Source organism: Pan paniscus, chromosome 13, assembly GCF_029289425.2.
Source record: "Pan paniscus chromosome 13, NHGRI_mPanPan1-v2.0_pri, whole genome shotgun sequence".
Taxonomy (NCBI): Eukaryota; Metazoa; Chordata; class Mammalia; order Primates; family Hominidae; genus Pan; species Pan paniscus.
Window position 1 is genome coordinate 136,430,538 of NC_073262.2, and position 19,886 is coordinate 136,450,423.

Below are 19,886 nucleotides of genomic sequence, written 5' to 3' on the forward strand. Positions count from 1 at the left end.
CTAAGGATATTATCTATCGCTGTGTAACAAATTATCATAAACTCGGTGGCTTAAAAGAACATCCATTGATGATCTCACGGTTCCACGGGCCAGGAGTCTAGGCATGGCTTTCCTTGGTCCTTTGTTTAGGGTCTCAGAGACTGCAGTCCTTTCTGGAGTTCAGCTTCCTCTTCCAAGCTCATGTGCTTATTGGAGAATTCAGTTTCTTATGGTTGTAGGACTGAGGCCCTCAGTTCCTTGCTACGTGGCCCTCACCACAGGCAGTTTGCATCATGGCTGTTTACTTTTCAAGGCCAGTAGAATGTTTCTGTTCAATCTGATAAGAAGGAATCTCATGAGGCATAGTGTGATCATGGGAATGACATCCCACCATCTTTGCCATATGATGTAATCCACTCGAGAGAGGGTCACCCATCACCTTTGCCATATTCTGTTGATTAGAAGGAAGTCACAGGTTCCACCCACACACCCTCAAGGGGATGGCTTTATTGAAGCGTGTGGGTCGTTGGGGTCATCTTAAGGTGTGTGTCACACCCCGTATTTTACAAATTCTGTTGATCTCAAAAGAGCTTGAGGAAGAGATGACTGAAGCCATTACAGAAGCAGCAGTAGACTCAAGTGAGGAGGTGTCAGAGGAAAGAGACGACCTGGGGCCTCTTGAATTACATGACAGTGGTAAGAATGTCATCCACATTTCTGCTTTCCTGCCCCATCTCAGACACTAACTATTTGACTGCAGCCCCAGCCTAGGTCTCCCTTTCTCCATCTGCACAGTGGACATCATACCACACATGAAGCTGGAGCTGTGCAGGTGGAGGCAAGGCCAGGGACACAAGGGCACCTCCTGTCATGGTCATTTCCACACTGCACCTGGGTGGCGTTTGTTTTCATAGGTACCTTTCAACAAGTCGTGAACCTCCTGGACATCATTGACAGCGAGTCAGCAAAGACGGACACGACAGGGGCAGGCCTTGATATGTGGAAGACCCTGGCCTCGGTGATAATCACAGAGAAGGCCACCACTGAGCCTTCTGTGGTGATAAACACTCTCATCCACTGCCTGCAGGTGCCAGAGGTAGGGCCGTCTTACCCACTGGGCTCAGCCACCTTTAGCTGTGTGTGCATCCATCCACCACCCAGCACATAGTTACTGACTATCAGAGATGTGATGTGTGGTACTGGGATACAGAGATGGGCAAGACTGTGAGGTGCTTACTCCCTGAGGGCCAACTGGGACCTGAGATGTTCATAATTTTTAAAAGTTCCCTTGTCTTCTGACACAGTGGGTTTGGGAACCATTGTCCTAGAGCACATGAGCTGAGTTGCAAAGATGTTGAGCCAGTGGGCATGGGAGAGTAAAGATACACCAGACACAATGTGCAGGGATGTTTGGCTAGTGGGGAGATGCTTAGCTGGGTTAAGGGGCTGGGGTAGAGGATGTTGGAGGGAGTGATACAAAGTGCAACCAGGGGACCTGGTGGGCTTGTACAGACAAGGTTTGCATCACGTGGTACCAGACAAGGTTTTGGACTAGACAAGGGTTTGGAACAGAGCTGATCCAAACCTTGCTGGGCACCACCCCCAGAGTTTCTGATTCAGTAAGTCTGGGGTGGAGCCTGAGAATCAGCATTTCTAACAAGTTCCCAGGTGATGCCAAGGCTGATCTGGAGAGCATACTTTGAGAACTGTTGGATTTTAGACTACCCTTTTGTCTTGGAGTAGGTAGCAAAGGGGTGCTATGAGCAGAGGAGCTTATTTATAAAAAGCTTTATTATTTTTGTTGGATTTGGATTTGCATTTGCATTTTCCCCCTTTTATTTTTAGTTGACACATAACAATTGTACATATTTATAGAATACAAAGTGATATTTCAAAACATATATACAATGTGTAATGACCGAATCAGGGTAATTAATATATCCAACACTGCAAACATTTATCATTTCTTTGTGTTGCAAGCATTCAAAACTGTTTCTTCTAGTTTTTTGAAAATATACAATCAATCATTGTTGACTATATTCATAACCTACAGTGCTATAGAACACAAGAGCTTATTCCTTCCTTCTCTCCAGCTGTAATTTTGTATCTTTTAATCAACTTCTCCCTATCGTCCCCTGCCCTTACGTTTCCCATACCCTAATACCGAAATTCTACTCTTGACTTCTATGAGCTCACCATTTTTATAGCTCCCATATATGAGTGAGAACATGTGGTATTTATCTATCTGTGCCTGACTTATTTCACTTGACATAATGTCCTCCAGTTTTATTCATGTTACGGTAAATGACAGGGTTTCTTTTTTTTATGGTTGAATAATATTCCGTTGTCAATATATACCACATTTTCTTTATCCCTTCATCCATTGATGGGTACTTACATTGATTCCATATCTTGGCTATTGTGAATAGTACTGCAATAAACATGAAAATGCAGCTATCTCTTAGATATATTGACTTCCTTTCTTTTGGATACACACCCAGTAGGAGAATTGCTGGATCATACAGTAAATCTAGTTTTACTTTTTTTGAGAAACCTCCATAGAGTTTTCCAAAATGGCTGTACTAATTTATAGTCTTACCAACAATGTGTGAGGTTTCCCCTTTCTCCACATCCTTGCTAGCATCTGTTATTTTCTATATTTTGGATAAAAGCCTTTTTAACTGGAGTGAGATAATATCTCCTTGTGGTTTTGATTTGCATTTCTCTGATGATTAGTGAGGTTGAGCATTTTTTATATCCCTGTTGGCCATTTGTATGCCTTCTTTTGAGAAATGTCTGTTCAGATCTTTTGCCCATTTTTAAATTTGATGTTTTTGCTATTGAGTTGTTTGAGCTCCTTGTGTATTCTGGTTATTAATTCCTTGTAGGATGGAGAGATATTCTCCTATTCTGTGGGTTGTCTCTTCGCTTTGTTCACTGTTTCCTTTGCTGTGCATAAGTTTTTTGCTTGACATAATCCCATTTGTCTATTTTTGCTTTTGTTGCCTGTGCTTTTGAGGTCTCACACAAAAAATCTTTGCGCAAACCAGTTTCCTGGAGCATTTCCCCAATGATTATTTTCTCGTAGTTTCATAGTTTCAGGTCTTGGATTTAAGTCTTCAATCCATTTTGATTTGATTTTTGCGTATGGTGAGAGATAGGGGTTTAGTTTCATTCTTCTGCATATGGTTATCCAGTTTTCCCAGCACCATTTATTGAAGAGACTGTCCTTTCACCATTATATGTGCCTAGCACCTTTGTCAAAAATGAGTTGACTGTAAATGCATGGATTGACATCTGGGCTCTCTATTCTGTTCCATTGGTCTATGTGCATGTTTTTATGCCAGTACCATGCTATTTTGGTTACTATGGCTTTAAAGTATATTTTGAAGTCAGGTAGTATGATGCCTCCAGCTTTACTCTTTTTGCTCAGGATTGGTTTGTCTGTTTGGAGTCTTATGGTTCCATGTAAAAATTGTCTGTAAAGAATGTCATTGGTATTTTGATAGAGATTTCAATGAATCTCTAAATTGCTTCTGGTAGTATTTTGATAATATTAATTTTTCTATCAGTGAGCATGAAATAGCTTTCCATTTTTTGGTGTCTTCTTCAATTCTTTTCATCAGTGTTTTATAGTTTCCCTTGCATAGATCTTTCACTTCTTTGGTTAAATTTATTCCTAGGTATTTTATATTTTTGTGGCTATTGTAAATGAAATGGATTTCTTGGTTTCTTTTTCAAAATGGGTGAAGTGTTCTGTTGTTTGCCATTTGGCATATACTAATGTTACTGATTTTTGTATGTTAATTTTGTAATCTGCAACTTAACTAAATTTATTTATCAGTTCTAACAGTTTTTGGATGGAGTCTTTGTATTTTTCTAGTATGAGATCGTGTCATCTGTGAACAAGGATAATTTGACTTCTTCCTTTCTATTTTGTACGCCCTTTGTTTCTTTCTCTTGCCTAACTGCTCTGGCCAGGACTTCCAGTATTATGTTGAAGAGCAGTGGTAAAAGTGGGCATTTTTGTCTTGTTCCAGATTTTAGGAACAAGGCTTTCGATTTCTTCCATCTGGTACAATGTTAGCTGTGGGTTTGTCATATATGGCTTTTATTATCGTGAGGTATGCTCTTTCTATGCCCAGCTTGTTGAGTTTTTAAAAAATCATAAAGGGCTGCTGAATTTATCAAATACTTTTTTTTTAGCATATATTGAAATGATCATATGATTGTTGTTCTTGGCTCTGTTAATGTGATGTATCACATTTATTGATTTGTGTGTATTGGACCATCCTTACATCCTTGGGATGAATCCCACTTGATCACGGTGAATGATCTTTTTATTGTGTTGTTGAACTCAGTTTGCTAATATTTTGTTGTGGATTTCTGCATCTATGTTCATCACAGATATTGGCCTGTAGTTTTCTTTTTTTGTTGTGTTCTTGTCTGGTTTTTCTATCAGGGTAATGCTGGCCTTGTAGTATGAGTTTGGCAGTATTCCCTCCTTATCCATCTCTTTTTTTGAATAGTTTGGGTAGAATTGGTATTTGCTTTTATTTAATGTTTGGTAGAATTCAGCAGTGAATCCATCCGGTCCTGGGCTTTTCTTTGATAAGAAACTTTTTATTACTGTCAATCTCATTATTCGATACTGGTTCATCGGAGTTTTCTATTTCTTCGTTGTTCAATCTTGGTAGTCTGTATATGTCCAAGAATTTATCTGTTTCCTATAGGTTTTCAAATTTGTTGGCGTGTAGTTGTTTGTAACTCTAATAACTCTAATAATTCTTTGTATTTATTTATTTATTTATTTATTTATTTTGGTGACAAGAGTCTCACGCTGTTGCCCAGGCTGGAGTGAAGTGGCACAATCTTGGCTAACTGCAACCTCTGCCTCCCGGGTTCAAGCAATTCTCCTGCCTCAGCCTCCCAAGTAGCTGGGATTACAGGCACGCACCACCATGCCTGGCTAATTTTTGTATTTTTGGTAGAGATGGGCCATGTTGGCCAGGCTGGTCTCAAACTCCTGACCTCAAGTGATCTGCCCACTTCGGCTGCCCAAAGTGCTGGGGTTACAGACGTGAGTGCCGGGATTACAGACATAAGCCAATGTGCCCAGCCAGTTCTTTGTATTTCTGCCAGTCTCAGTTATGTCTCCTTTCATTTCTGATTTTATTTATTTGGGTCTTCACTCTTTTTTTTTTATTTACTCTAGCTAAATATTTATCAATTTTGTTTGTTTTTTCAAAAACTCAACTTTTCTTTTGTTCTCCTGTATTGTTTTATTACTCTTGATTTTGTTTATGTCTGCACTGATCTCTTGTCCTTCTTTAAATTTTGGGTTGGGTATGTTCTTGCTTTTTTTAGTTGCTTGATGTGTATCATTAGGTTGCTTATTTGAATTCTTTCTACTTTTTTGAGATAGGCTTTTATTGTCGTAAACTTCCCTGTTATACTGCTTTTGCTGTATCCAATAGATTTTTGTATGTTATATTTCTATTTCCATTCATTTCAGTAAAATTTTAAATTTCCTTCTTAATTTCTTTATTGAACCAGTGGTCATCCAGCAATATATTACATAATTTCTATGTGTTTGTGTATTTTCCAAAGTTTTTTTGTGGTTGATTTCTAGTTTTATTCCATTGTGGTCAGAAAAAATAATATGATTTATAGTTTTATGAATTTGTTGAGACTTGTTTTGTGGCCCAAAATATGGTATATTCTGGAGAATATTCCATGTGCTGATGAGAAACTAATGACGTTGAAATGTGACCTCAGAGTTGGAGGTGGGGCCTGGAGGGAGGTGTTCGGGTCATGGGGGAAGATCCCTCATGAATGTCTTGGTGCCCTCCCTGTGGTAATGAGTTCACGTGAGAGCTGGCTGTTTAAAGGAGCCTGGTGCCTCCTCTGTCTCGCCTTCTCCCTCACCACATGATGCACTGGCTCCCCTTTTGCCTTCCACCATGGGTAGGCCTTACCAGAAGCAGAGGCCGGCAGCATACTTGCTGTATGGTCTGCAGAACCGTGAACCAAAATAAACCACTTTTCTTTATAAATTATCTAGCCTCAGGTATTCCTTTATAGCAATGCAAGAACAGACTAACACGGGCTTTTAAAAAATGTAGGCCAGGCGCAGTGGCTCATGCCACTTTGGGAGCACTTTGGGAGCCAAGGCGGGCGGATCACGAGGTCAGGAGTTCGAGAGCAGCCTGACCAATGTGGTGAAACCCCATCTCTGCTAAAAATACAAAAATTAGCCAGGCGTGGTGGTGCACGCCTGTAATCCCAGCTACCCGGGAGGCTGAGGCAAGAGAATTGCTTGAACCCGGGAGGTGGAGGTTGCAGTGAGCTGAGATCGTGCCACTGCACTCCAGCCTGGGTGAAAGAGCGAGACTCCATCTCAAAAAAAAAAAAAAAAAAATGTAGGCTTTGTTTTTATTCAGCTATGATGAGACCAACAGCTCAGGAGACACTTGCTCTTGAAAGGACAGTTTATTGGCTGGGTATGGTGGCTCATGCCAGGAGTGCAAGACCAGCCTGGGTAACATAGCAAGATCACATCTCTAAAAAAATTAATTAATTGGGCATGGTGGCACCTGTCTGTAGTCCCAGCTACTTGGCAAGCCGAGATGGGAGCATTGTTTGAGCCCAGCATTTTTGAGTCAAGGCTGCAGTGAGCCATTTTGCACCACTGTACTCTAGCCTGGGTGACAAAGCGAGACTTTGTCTCAAAAAAAAAAAAAAAAAGTAGAAAAGACAGTTTGTTACATTCCCAAGAGAGGGGGCCAACCACGCCATGCAGGGTCACACAAGGGAAGCACTAGGGTCTGTGAGGAGGCAGAGGGAGTCAGGGGAAATTATAGGCAACAGGCTTTATTGTGGTTTCTGTAGAAAGAAACTGGTGAGGTAGGGTAAGAAGGCTTAGAATTAGCTAATTTGAATATTCTCAGTGGACTCTGGGGCAAAGTAGCTGTCCCTGGCTGTTTGATACCTCCTCTGTGTGATTAGGACAGGTGGATAGTGGCCCAGAGTGTGAGAGCCCAATAAAGGAGGTGATTGGGAGAGGGGCTCTGTGTTGGTTGGAATACTGTGTTCAGGATGCCCTAATGGAGTACTATAGTCTGGGTGGCTTAGAAAACAGAAATTTATTTTCTCACAATTCTGGAAGCTGGAAGTCCCTGATTGAGGTGCGATATGGTTTGGCTGTGTCCCCACCCAAATCTCACCTTGAATTATAGCTCCCATAATTCCCACATGTTGTGGGAGGGAACAATTGGGAGATAATTGAATCATGGGGTGGTTTCCCTCATACTGTTCTCATAGTAGTGAATAAGTCTCACGAGATCTGATGGTTTTATAAGGGGTTTCCCCTTTCTCTTGGCTCTCATTCTCTCTTGCCTGCTGCCATGTAGAACATGACTGTGTTCCCCCTTTGTCTCCTACCATGATTGTGAAGCCTCCTGACCACGTGGAACTATGAGTCCATTAAACCTCTTTTTCTTTATAAATTACCCAGTCTCAGGTATGTTTACATTAGCAATGCGAGAACAGACTAATACAAGGTGCCAGCAAATTTGGTTTCTGTAAAGCCTTGCTTCCTTGCTGGCTTTCTTGTGTGACTGCCCTCTCACTGTGTCCTCACGTGGCTCTCCTGTGCATGCGCACAGTGGGAGAAAGCACTCTTGTGTCTTCTGCTTCTTTTATAAGGGCACCAATCCCATGAGATTAGGGTCCCACCCTTGTGACTTCATTTAACCCTAATTACCTTTCGAAGGGCTCATCTCCAAATACTATCCCACTGGGGGTTAGGGCTTCAACATAGGAATTTTTAGGGTACATGATTCAATCTGTAACAGTTGTTTTGTACTTAAAAAGCATGCTGATGGACAACTTGTTACTATCTCTAGGAACTGGCTAGCTCTGGGAGGAGTAGTCTCTCTAGGGTCAGCAAGGACCCAGGTGCCAAAGCATCAGGAAATGAAGAAAATAAGAAACCATGATTAACACACAGGTCTTAATCAGTCATCAGTGGCAATAAACAGACAATAAACAAATAGGCACATTTTAAAATTAACATGCATCAAAGATTTTATTTACTCCTTAACTAGTTAAGGAACTAGTAAGATGTTAAAAGCTGTTCAAATGAGAATTTTACCTGTGCTTTACCAGACAAAATCCATTTGCACTGCCATGAACAGGAATCATTTTCATTCCTATGTAGGAAACACGTGCATTGTTATCAGTTTTCTAGGATTTAACTTTTTTCCCTACAGAGATGTAAAGTAGCCTTGGCAATCACAGATGCACACTCTACAGAATCCAGTAATTCCACAGCATCTGCCAGACAGAACCAAGCTCTGCTCTGGAAGGCCACTCAGTGATCGCTTTTGTTATTTCCAAGTCTTTGACAGTTTTTCTCTTGTGACTATAAATATTCTCCGAAGATTATTCTTGATCACAAAAAAGGCTGATCTTCTTATAATTTGCCTGGCTATTTGTATAGGGTGCAGTAAGAGTGTTAATTAAGCATATTGGCCTCCTTGAGTTTACTGTGAAAATCTAGAGCTTCCATTCTCAATGGGGTGATATTGCCCCCAATTAAGTAAAACTAGTTCTTGGGGGACAAAGAAAATTTTACTTTTTCATGTATAAAGCATGGATATGTATAACACACACACACACACACGTATATACATACATATATACATATACATATATTATCTATATACATATACATATATATTCTATATATACATATACATATATATTATCTATATACACATACATATATATTCTATATATACATATATATTATCTATATACATAAAAATATATATTCTATATATACATATACATATATATTATATATATATACCCACACACATATATATGGCATTAAAGTCTTGTTGTGGTGTGATTAGGAAAAAAGTCTAAATGTCCTTGGGAGTAATAATAATAATAATAATAATAATAATAAAGATTGAGAAACACTGGTCTTGAGCCACGCAGTACTGAGCAGCTACTAAGGCCACATCATTAATTTCTGGGAGCTGTCATAGGGATTTCTGATTGGAGTTTTACAAATCCCTATTATTTGCTATCCCAAAAGTAGGAAACCAAGACCAAGACTCCCTGTACTGGATTTCACCAGTAGAACTTACACATTTGGGTGAATTCCTCTCTTCTTAAGGTCCCCAAATTTGCTAAGGATTCTGGACTGTTGGGAGTGACCTCCCTACCACCAGAGGTAGAAGGACATTTTTTCCTGAGGGCTTTGCAGGCAGTGGCCCCACCTAGAAAGTAACCCTCATTCCTTGAGAGTGGCTTGTCAGCTGGGCGCGGTGGCTCACGCCTGTAATCCCAGCACTTTGGGAGGCCGAGGCTGGCAGATCACGAGGTCAGGAGATCGAGACCATCTTGGCTAACACGGTGAAACCCCCTCTCTACTAAAAAAAAAAAAAAAATACAAAAAAATTTACGGGGCATGGTGGCGGGCACCTGTAGTCCCAGCTACTCGGGAGGCTGAGGCAGGAGAATGGCGTGAACCCAGGAGGCAGAGCTTGCAGTGAGGCGAGATCGTGCCACTGCACTCCAGCCAGGGCGACAGAGCAAGACTCCGTCTCAAAAAAAAAAAAAAAAAAGAGTAACTTGTCATGCCTGATTAAAAGTATTCTCAAATACGACCCCCCAGGTGTGATCTGGGATGTGCAATCTATCTGCCCAATCCCATCCTAAACCAGGTCATTTTCAGTGGTGATAAGCGCTATCATGCAGGAATTGGAAGAGAGTAAGAGGCAATTTTCCTGGGCCCACAGACTCCCTCAATAGGGCAAAGGCAAGGTGAGCCTGCCCTCTTTGGGCTTTCAAGATGGCCAATGCCCCATGCATAGAGAACCTTGTGTGTTGATCACTTAACACCTGCCTTGCCAGATATTTACTGAAATCAGGGGCAGGAATACAGATACGCAAGTCATATTGACAGGGCCAGTGGGATGAGAAGGGCAGGAGAAGCGAAGCAGGAGGATTTAGAAATGGAGGAATGGGGATCTAAGATTTGTGTGTTTGGAGGCTGGTGGTTTGGGTGTAGGGAAGGAGGACAGTGGGAGAGAGAGGTGGACTTGTGCCGGGGGCAGGGTGAGGGTCCATTCCACCCACCATGCTTGTTTCCCAGATTTCCACCCAGCGGAAGGTCAACATTTACAACATCCTCCAGGACATCATCCAGCAGGAGGGGGAGCTGGAGGAGCAGTGCGTGCAGAGGCTGGTGGCCATTGCCTCCAAGGAGATGAGGGAGATCCCAGAGGTAGGACCCCAAGCTCCATCGGTGCCTTCTCTCTGCCAGCCCAGGAGCTGGGCCACTGGGGGCCTGGCCCAGGGTGCCCACAGCCCTGTGCAGTTACCTCTCAGAGCAGGGGTAAGGCTGAGCCCAAGGGAACCAGGAGGGATGGAGAGAGCCTGGGGTAGGAAGGTTTTCCTGGAGGCCCGGCTGGTGGTGGTGCCATATGTCCCTCTTCTGTCCCCTGCAGATGGAGGGCTATATGAAGGCAGAGGTGGCCAGCGACACACTGGTGGCTCTGTCTCGAAACCACTTCAGCTTGGTCATGTACGAGCTGCAGCACCACCTCAAGCCCCTCGACCTCACTGATGAATTTGTCATCATCACACTGGCCAAGCTGGCCAACAGCAATGGTAGGGGCTTGAGGGCCCTCAGCCTGGCCCAGTGTGCCCTCCTGGTCTCTGCCTCTCTCTGCCCCTCCCATCTATCCCTATGTTCACCTCTTCCCCTTACCTTTCATTTCTCTCTTTTTCCCTCTAAAATTTACTCATTTTGTGTCTGCAGTCCTTTTGTCTCTTAGCTGTTAAGATTCTGTGTGTTCTGTCTCTCATCCTTCTTCCCCCTCTCTCCTGCTCCCCTCCACCTGCATTGTTCTGTCTTTCCATCTCTCTTTCTTTTTCAATTTCCTTCCTTCCTTCCTTCCTCTTTCCTTTCCTTTTTTATTGCCTGCCTTACTTACTCCTTCCTCTCCCTCCCCCTTTTCTCCTTCTTTCCTTCCTTCCTTCCTCCCTCCCTTCCTCCCTTCCTCCATCCCACCCTTCCTTCCTCCCCTCTTTTCTTCTCTCCTTCCTTCCTCCCTCCCTCCCCCCTTCCTTCCTCCCTCCTTCCTTCCTTTCTTTCCTTTTATATTGTCTGCCTTACTTACTCCTTCCCTTCCCTCTTTCTTTTTCTCCTTCCTTCCTTCCTTCCTTCATCCCTCCCTTGCTTTCTCCCTTCCTCCATCCCTTCCTCCCTCCCACCCTTCTTTCCTCCCCTCTTTTCTTCTCTCCTTCCTTCCTCCCTCCCTCCCTTCCTTCCTCCCTCCCTCCCTTCCTCCCTCCCTCCTTCCTTCCTTTCCTTTTTTATTGCCTGCCTTACTTACTCCTTCCCTTCCCTCTTTCTTTTTCTCCTCCCTTCCTCCATCCCTTCCTCCATCCCACCCTTCCTTCCTCCCCTCTTTTCTTCTCTCCTTTCTTCCTCCCTCCCTCCCTTCCTTCCTTCCTCCCTCCTTCCTTCCTTTCTTTCCTTTTATATTGCCTGCCTTACTTACTCCTTCCTTCCCTCTTTCTTTTTCTCCTTCCTTCATCCCTCCCTTCCTTCCTCCCTTCCTCCATCCCTTTCTCCCTCCCACCCTTCTTTCCTCCCTTCTTTTCTTCTCTCCTTTCTTCCTTTCTTCCTTCCCTCCTTCCTTCTCTCCCTTTCTGTGTGTTTCTGCCTCTCATCCTTCTTCCCCTCTCTCTCCTGTCTCCCCTCCACCTGCATTGTTCTGTCTTTCCATCTCTTTCTTTTTCAATTTCCTTCCTTCCTTCCTTCTTCCTTTCCTTTTTAATTGCCTGCCTTACTTACTCTTTCCCCTCCCTCCCGCTTTCTTTTTCTCCTTCCTTCCTTCCTTCCTCCCTCCCCTCCCCTTTCCCTCCCCTCCCCTCCCTCCCCTCCCCTCCCCTCCCTCCCTCCCTTCCTTCCTTCCTTCCTCCCTTCCTTCCTTCCTTCCTTCTCCATCCTCCCTCCCTTCCTTTCATCCCAGAAGCATGCGCTGAGCTCCTACTCCATGCAGGCCTTGTGGCAGGTACCTGGCCACTACAATACATAAGACACACATGGCTCCGGTGCTCAGAAAGGACCAACAGGCAAACAAAGAAATAGACGTTTATAACAGGAGGTGACGGGTATGAAGAGAGCAGCCAAATGGGCGTTTGAGATCTGGCTGAGGGAGGGGACCTCATCTCTGCAGCCCTTGTTGAGGTAGCGATATTTCAGCTAAGACCTGAAGGCAGAGAGGAGGACGTCTGTGTGAAGCATGGAATGGGGAGAACATTCCACACGGAGAGAACATTGCTGAGGCTCTGGGGCAGAGAAGAGCTTGGATTCTCCGAAGAGTTGAGAAGTGGCTGTGGCTGGAGTTAAGGAGTGAGAGAGAGATGAGGGGGAGAGTCAGGCAGGGCCTTGGGGACGTCACCTCGGGCACTAGGAAGCTATCGAAGGACATTAAGCTGCAGGGTCGCCTGGTGAATGCAGGTTGTGGGAAGGCCTTTCTGATTGTTGCCCGGATGGAGAGTACTAGGAGGTGGGTACTTGTGATGGTGGCTGGGCTGGGAAGCATGTGGTGAGGGGTGACAGGTGGGAAGGGGCTCTGAGACGGGACCTGCTGAGGACGGGGGAAGGAGCAGAGGTAGCAAGCCACTGGGAGCGTGTTGGCCTCCTTTCCCGAGCTAGAAGCACTGAGAGTTGGGAGCTCAAGTGAAGAACTTCATGCTGTGTATGGAGCTCATGTTGCCTGTGGGAGCCCCCAGGGGAGAGGTGAAGGGGGCAGTTGATTTGTGGCGCGGAGTTCAGAGGGCAGGTCTGGGCTTGGCTTTGGTTCTTGGTGACCTCAGAGTGCAGGTGATGTTCAAAGCCATTGATATCCGGGAGTGAAAGTAGAGAGAGGACCCAGCCTGGAGGGGTCCTGGCATTGGCAAGGCTCGGGAGGAGTCGTAAGAGACAGCGTGGAATGTGAGGCCTGGCACAGGGAGAACAATCTCAACGGGTGCAGGCCCCCGTGATGCCCATCCTGCCAAGGGGTCCAGTGAGATAAGGCTGGAGAAGGCGGGAGGTGGAAGAGCTTCACGGCTTGCTGGAGATAAAGGCCTGGATGGAGTGGGAGGGGAGGAAGGGAAGGCAGGCCTGGAAAGAGGACAAGGGACAGCAGCGAGGGGGATTATTATGAAGTCTGAAGATGGGGGCGCACTCAGGGAGGGTGAAGTGGAGGGGCCTGCCTCCTGTTGCAGAGTGGCCTGTTACGGCTCCCTTCCTTCATCCGTCTGCTCTTTTTCTCTGCTGGCCTCGTGCCTTCTCTCAGTTCCTTTCTCTCACCTGCTGTCTCCCTGCTTCTGTGTTCGCCCAAGAACGTTTGTGGGACCCCTGAAGGAGGCTGGCCTGTGTCCGGGAGGATGCATGCACTCTGGGGGCTGCTTCTTTCTGCTTCTTGCCCCTCCTTCCCGGGGGCTCCTCTGTCCTCTCTTCCCTCCCTCTCTCGGACCTCCTCTTCCTTCTCCTGGTCCTCTCTCTTCTTCCCTTTCCTCCCCTTTTGCCTGGGTTTCTTCCTGTGTCACCTGCTTCTAGCTCACTTTTTTTTTTTTTTGAGACGGAGTCTCGCTCTGTCCCCCAGGCTGGAGTGCAGTGGCGCGATCTCGGCTCACTGCAAGCTCCGCCTCCCGGGTTCACGCCATTCTCCTGCCTCTGCCTCCCTAGTGGTTGAGACTACAGGCGCCCGCCATCACGCCCGGCCAATTTTTTGTATTTTTAGTAGAGACGGGGTTTCAACCGTGTTAGCCAGGATGGCCTCGATCTCCTGACCTCGTGATCCGCCCACCTCGGCCTCCCAAAGTGCTGGGATTACAGGCGTGAGCCACCATGCCCTTCTAGCTCACTTTTTAATGCTTTTCTGACTCCTGGACTATTTCCTGGGCCCCAGCCAGGACAGAGGGCTAAGCCAGCTCTGGACTGTTAGGGGTTGGAGGTGGAGGGCAGCAGGGTTGTCCTCTCTGCCTTCTCTCTGCTCACCCCCAGCCCCAACTCCCTGTAATCATCCCCACAACCTCACAGTGTTTGAGTTCATGCCATACATGGGCATCACCCTGGCTACCATATTCACCATGCTGAGACTTGCCAATGAAGCCAAGATACGCCAGGCGATCTGCAGTGGTGAGTGACCCACTTGAGCCTGCAGGTCTGGCTCGATCAGGGCGCCGGAGGGAGACTGCTGGGTAAGGAGCAGATGGAGGGGTTGTTGAAAAAGAGGTGCACTGTTCACTTGTTCTCCAAAGGAGTTTGCTTAATCTTTTACTTCGTGTGGCCTCTGATTGGCTGCCTGGGGCACAAGAGGCTGAGATACGGTGGGGGCCTTTTAGAAGATCCCGGCTTAGAGGGAAGAAGCTGCTACCGTGACTCCATTTAGCTTGCTTTGTAGTTAAGCACTTCACTTCATGAGACCACAGAACAGCAATGAGCATTCACAGGAGAGGGAGACCAGGGAAAACGGCTCCATGTGGAGCTTGACGGGGACTGGTCTTAGATGCTATTTCAATCTGATCACCTTGCCCCAGATTTTGATTACTTAATGTTCTTGTGGGCTTATAAAAAGCCCTAGTGCCTGAGAAAAAGAGGGCCACATGTGTTCACTGTTCACTGCCCTCTGACCTGGAATCCCCAGGATGTGGGCAGGGTCATACTCCAGGCCTCGCCCTTGACCCCGTCTCTGTCCTTGAAGGAGAGGGACCCAGACACCCCCGAGTGCTCAGTTCTCGCACACACAGGCACGCAGAGTAAAAATGAAGGTGCTGTGGGGGGTTGGAAGGGCAGGGTGCAGCCTGCTCGCTACGGCAAGGCATGAGCACTTCCACTCGGGAAGCTGGGCTGGGAAGGCTTGGTTCTGCTTCCAGCCCCTCTGGCGCCAAGTGCATTCCCCTGTTGCTGTTGGTAGCCATGGAGACCTTCCGTGAGACGGTGCAGTTTTATCTGAAGCACCTGGAGGAGAGCGTGTATCCCGTGATGACCGAGGAGCAGTTTGCCCTGAAGGTGTTCCCCATGTATCGCTACTTCATGACAGTGTGGCTGAGGCACCACAACCCTGAGGTGAGATGCACCCCTCTTAGGAGGGCCTGGTGGTCCCCAGGCCACAGCTCCCCAGCCTGTGGGGCTGGGAGGTGCTGAGGGACCGTCGGGTCCAGACTTACTCCCAGGACCCTAGAGGGCAGTGACTTGACTCATGGCAGAGCCGGGGAACGCATGGATGCTGAACAGCTGGGACCTAGGAGACTCATTCACGAGGCCAGGCTTGATGAAGGTTGGTGATAATCCTTGTTACATGCTGGGCACTCTACCAGCGTCTTACCCGTGGGAGCTATTTTCACACCCACTCTGTGATATAGGACTAGTTGACAAATGAGGAAACTCAGGCACAGAGGGGTTAAGTACCTGCTCAAGGTCATGTGGCTGCTAAGTGGGAGGGACTCAAACCCGGCCACCTGTGCAGGAAAGACCTTGCTCTGCTTCTGAGGCGCCTTCTGTCCTGTGTCCTTGGATTCTGTGGCTGGGGCTGAGGTCACTGGCCTTGCTGGAGGGTGGTGAGACAATGGGTCCCAGAGCTGGTTTCTGGTGGCAGGTGAAGCTGGGGGTGATCAAGTCCCTGAAGCCCATGCTCGGCCTCCTTCTGCCCAACGATGACCTGCGGGAGCAGGTCTACGACTACATCCCCCTGCTGCTGGCGGAGTACCAGGGCGGCCTGGAGGCGCTCTTCGTCACGCAGGCGAGTGGCCAGGCAGCCACGGCTCTGGGAAGGAAGCTTAGGGAATTGGGGGCTCCCAAGTGTTTAAGGGGTTGAGTGGGAGCCGGGGGGATGTCAGATATTTTGACACTGTGTCAGGAACCCGACATCTGTGCCCTGCGAGGGAGGGGCGTGGAGCCTGGCACCCGTGGGACTCATGGGAATGAACACTGCCCTTCCGGGTGGAAGGGACCAGGTGCTGGTCCCTCGGAGGCTGCAGTGAGGCTGTGGCCTTTGCATTAGTTTGTTAGGGTTGCTGTAACAAAGAACCACACATGGGTAGCTTGAAACAACAGAGATGTATTCTCTGTACGTCCTGGAGGTCAGGAGTCCAAACTCAGGGTGTCGGCAGGGCTGTGCTCCTTCTGAAGGCTCTAAGGAAGCAAGCTGTCTTGCCTCTTCCAGCTTCTGGTGGCCCCACGTGTTCTGTGACAGTGGCAGCATCACTCCGATTTCTCCCTTCCTCATTGCGTGGCCTTTCCCTGTGTGTCCCTCTGTGTCCTCTTCTTACAAGGACACCTACCCAAAATCCAGGATGATCTCACCTCGAGATCCTGAACTAATTCCATCACAAAGACCCTATTTCCAAATAAGGTCACATTCTCAGATTCTGGGCGAGCCTGAATTTTGGAAGGACACCAGTCAACTCAAGGCAACCTTGGTAAAGGGGTGAGATGTGTGAGATGGAGCCGTTGCAGTGTTCCGAGTGGAGCTGGGGCTGGGGCTGGTGCCCATGTAAAAGGATCACTCATCTATAAGCAGGGCGTGGGTCTCAGCTCTTAAAGCAAGGAGTGGAAAGGGATGTGACTGATTTAGGAGCCATCTGTAGATCATTCTGGCTAAATAATGGGATTCACTTTTAAGTGAAGGAGGCCTTGAATGCCACACTCGGGCCTAGCGCAGCACTTCCCAAGCCTTGCTGTGGTTAGGAACAACCTGGGGGCTGGGTGAAATGCAGGCTTGGATTCAGCAGGACTGGGGTAGGGCCTAAGAGTCTGCATTTCTAATCAGCTCCCAGGGAATGCTGGTGCTCAGTGGGTCAGTGGGCCCCTGAGTAGCGAGGGTCTAGAGTTTGACCTTGAGTTGGTAGAAGGTCACCTGCCACCATTTGCCAATCCACTGCAGGTCTTGAGGCAGATCCTGGAACTGTCAGTCACCACCAACACCCCTGTCCCCCAAATGCAGCTACACACCATTTTCACAGAACTGCATGTCCAGGTGAGGCCAGCAAGTTCAGCTGGACAAGGGCATTCTCTGGGTGGATCAGCAGGAAGCTGGCGGCGGGAGGTGGCCTGGCCCACAACTCACTCGCGTGCTTCCTGTATCCTGATGGGGTATGAGGCTGTGGTGCCCATGCAGCCCCAGGTATGGTCAGCTGGGCTGCCCCTGCACCTGTGTCCCTGTGATCTTCTCCAGCCTCACTGCACGTCCCTCCCCAGGTGTGCAACAAGGCCCCGGCGCAGCATCAGTACAGCAGCCAGAATCTGATGGAGATGGTGCACTGCTTCGTAGCCCTCGGTGAGGCTCTGAGGCAGGGTGCTCCCTGCCTGCCCCGAGGCCTGCAGGGACCCTCTAGGAGTCCTGGCCCCTCTGAGCGCTGGGCCTGGGACTGCCTTGCTGGGCCTGCTCTGGACCCGGTGAGCATGACTAAAGCTGTCCTTCCACCCTGCAGCTCGCTCCTACCCCAAGGAGCTGATGAAGTTCTTCTTCAGCCAGGTGGAGACAAACAAGGAGGCCGTCCGCGTGGGGACTCTGAATCTGATTAGGGCTATAGTGAGCGCAGATGGTGAGCAAGGCAGGGTGGGTGGGGTGGGTGGGGTGGGTGGGGTGGGCGGGGAGGGAGGGCGGGGTAGGCAGGGTGGAGAACAAGGGAGGCAAGTTTCATTCATGTTCGGGCATTGCCACTTCCTAGACACTACTAGGTGGGCCAAGAAAGCCAAGGTTCTTGGCTGCTTTGCATTTTCTAAGCTTTAACCTAATCAGCACTGTGGCTTACCCTCCCCACACCCAACCCTCTGAGTCCAGATTGTTAACCTGAATCCTCCTGCTAACCTCCAAAGCTCAATCAGAGGCTGGATGTAAGGCCAAACTACACCACATAGGCATAACTCTGAAGCCCCGTGGACTCAGTGCTCAACCGTAGTCTACACATGTGATTCCAATTCCTAAGCCCAAACTCTAAACCTAGCCCTGAGATTTAAAGAGAAGCCCTGTCCCTAACCAAGGCACTAGCTCACACTCTGCCTTTGTGTGAATTTGAAGAAGGCCCCTGTTGGCAGCATGCAGCCCTACAGGTACATAATGGTTAGAAGAGCATGGGCAGCTCTCGCTCAGCCCTAAAGTTGGGTAGCTTTGTTCAGTGCACAGATTGGGCAACTGTATGTAAAGGGCCTTGTGCTGCCATTAAACCTTTCTCTTGAAGAAATGCACATTTAAGCAACAATGAAATCCTTTTTACCTATTCAATGAATAGAGATGATAATGGCTAGAGTTCACCTGGTCATTTTTCTGTGAAAGGCCAGAGAGTAAAAATATTTTTGGCTTTGCAGGCCATATAGTGTCTTTGAAAATTACTCAGCTCTACCATTGCAGACCAAAAACAGCTGTGGACTCCTGAGCATGGCTGGTTTTGTAAACTTTATTTACAGAAACAGGCTGTGGGTTATACTTTGCTTATTGCTAGTCTAGGGTGACAAGAAACCACCTGTGATACTTCAGTGACAGAGATGTAAATCAATAAATGATTTTGGGTGCTCAATTGGATACGGACCAACATTTGCACTCAACAATCCAACTTTTTGTCAACCATCCAAAGGACATAATTTCCCAAAAGTAATTGGACAAAGGTGCTCATTAAAACATTGTATTAAAAGCAAAGCATGAGAAACAGCCTAAATGTTTTTCTGTAGGGAATTTGCGGAATAAACAATATATCTGCATAATGGAATATTACGCAGCTATTAAAAAGTGTGTAGTTAATCCACTTTTTGTGGAAAAGCTGCCCTCTTTCTATTAAGTGTAGCAATACAACGTGGGGCAGTATTTACAGCATGACCTTAGTGATGTGGAAGAAATCTATGTTCATTTATGCATAAACAGGTCTGAAGGACAAAATCTATTAAACAGTGGTTATTTTTTATTTTAATTTTGCAATGAACATATACTATTTTTTCTTTCATTCAGGGAAATTAGTATTTGCCCTAATGCTCTCCCTCCCCTTTCCCCCAACCCTCTAGCAGGCCCTGGTGTGTGATGTTCCCCTCCCTATGTCCATGTATTCTCACTGTTCAACTCCCACTTATGAGTGAGAACATGCACTGTTTGGTTTTCTGTTCCTGGGCTAATTTGCTGAAGATGATGGTTTCCAGCTTAGACTGGATAAAGAAAATGTGGCACTTATACACCTTGGAATACTATGCAGCCATATACTATTTTTATAATCAGAAACAGTTTGCATCTTCAAGATGAAAACTCTCAATTGTCTCATGCTCACTTGGTGCCTGACTGCCACCTTGTACCTGCTCTCATTTCCTTTTTCCTACTCTGGGGTTGACTTAGTAACACCTAGCCTTGAGTGCAGTATCATCCTGAATGTCTAACTCTACCTCCATCCACACCAGCCCTCTCCAGAACTTTCTCATGGCTCTTTCTTGCCCCTCTTAAGCTTCCTGCTTTAGTTGGGTGTGCTGTCATCAGTTGTACAACTAGCAAACACTTGCCCAGCCCTTACGGTGTGCCAGACACTGTGTTAACTCTGTGAGAGAGGCACTGTCATTATCCACACTTTACAGGCGAGGAAACTGAGGTGCAGAGGGGCTACGTAATTCACTTTAGGTCCCACAGCTGGGATGTGGTGGAGCCAGGATTTGAACCCAGGCAAGGCCTGGTGTCAGGACCCATGCTCTTCACGGTGGTGCTTTGCAACCTCTGTGTGCCCACTGCATGCCCACTTCATGCCCAGTGCTCTGTGCCCAGCTGCAGGGCACTAAAGAGCTCGTAGGCAGAGATCTTGCCCTCAAGGCTAGTTCACCTGGGTTCAAATGAGATACACACAAAGCAGTGGCCAAG

The 19,886-nt window shown here is 47.1% G+C and overlaps 1 protein-coding gene across 1 annotated transcript in view; it reads left to right on the forward strand.

Annotated features, from left to right (window-relative positions):
• Window positions 1–567: 567 nt before the first annotated feature.
• Window positions 568–19,886, forward strand: part of MROH2A (maestro heat like repeat family member 2A) — a 39,828-nt gene continuing 20,509 nt past the window's right edge. The window contains 10 exon segments of the mRNA XM_055108404.2: window positions 568–675; window positions 894–1,075; window positions 10,151–10,282; window positions 10,506–10,668; window positions 14,099–14,197; window positions 14,976–15,127; window positions 15,657–15,800; window positions 16,944–17,036; window positions 17,258–17,336; window positions 17,491–17,604. Coding sequence (XP_054964379.1) covers window positions 582–675; window positions 894–1,075; window positions 10,151–10,282; window positions 10,506–10,668; window positions 14,099–14,197; window positions 14,976–15,127; window positions 15,657–15,800; window positions 16,944–17,036; window positions 17,258–17,336; window positions 17,491–17,604 — 1,252 coding nt within the window. The 5' untranslated portion in view covers window positions 568–581.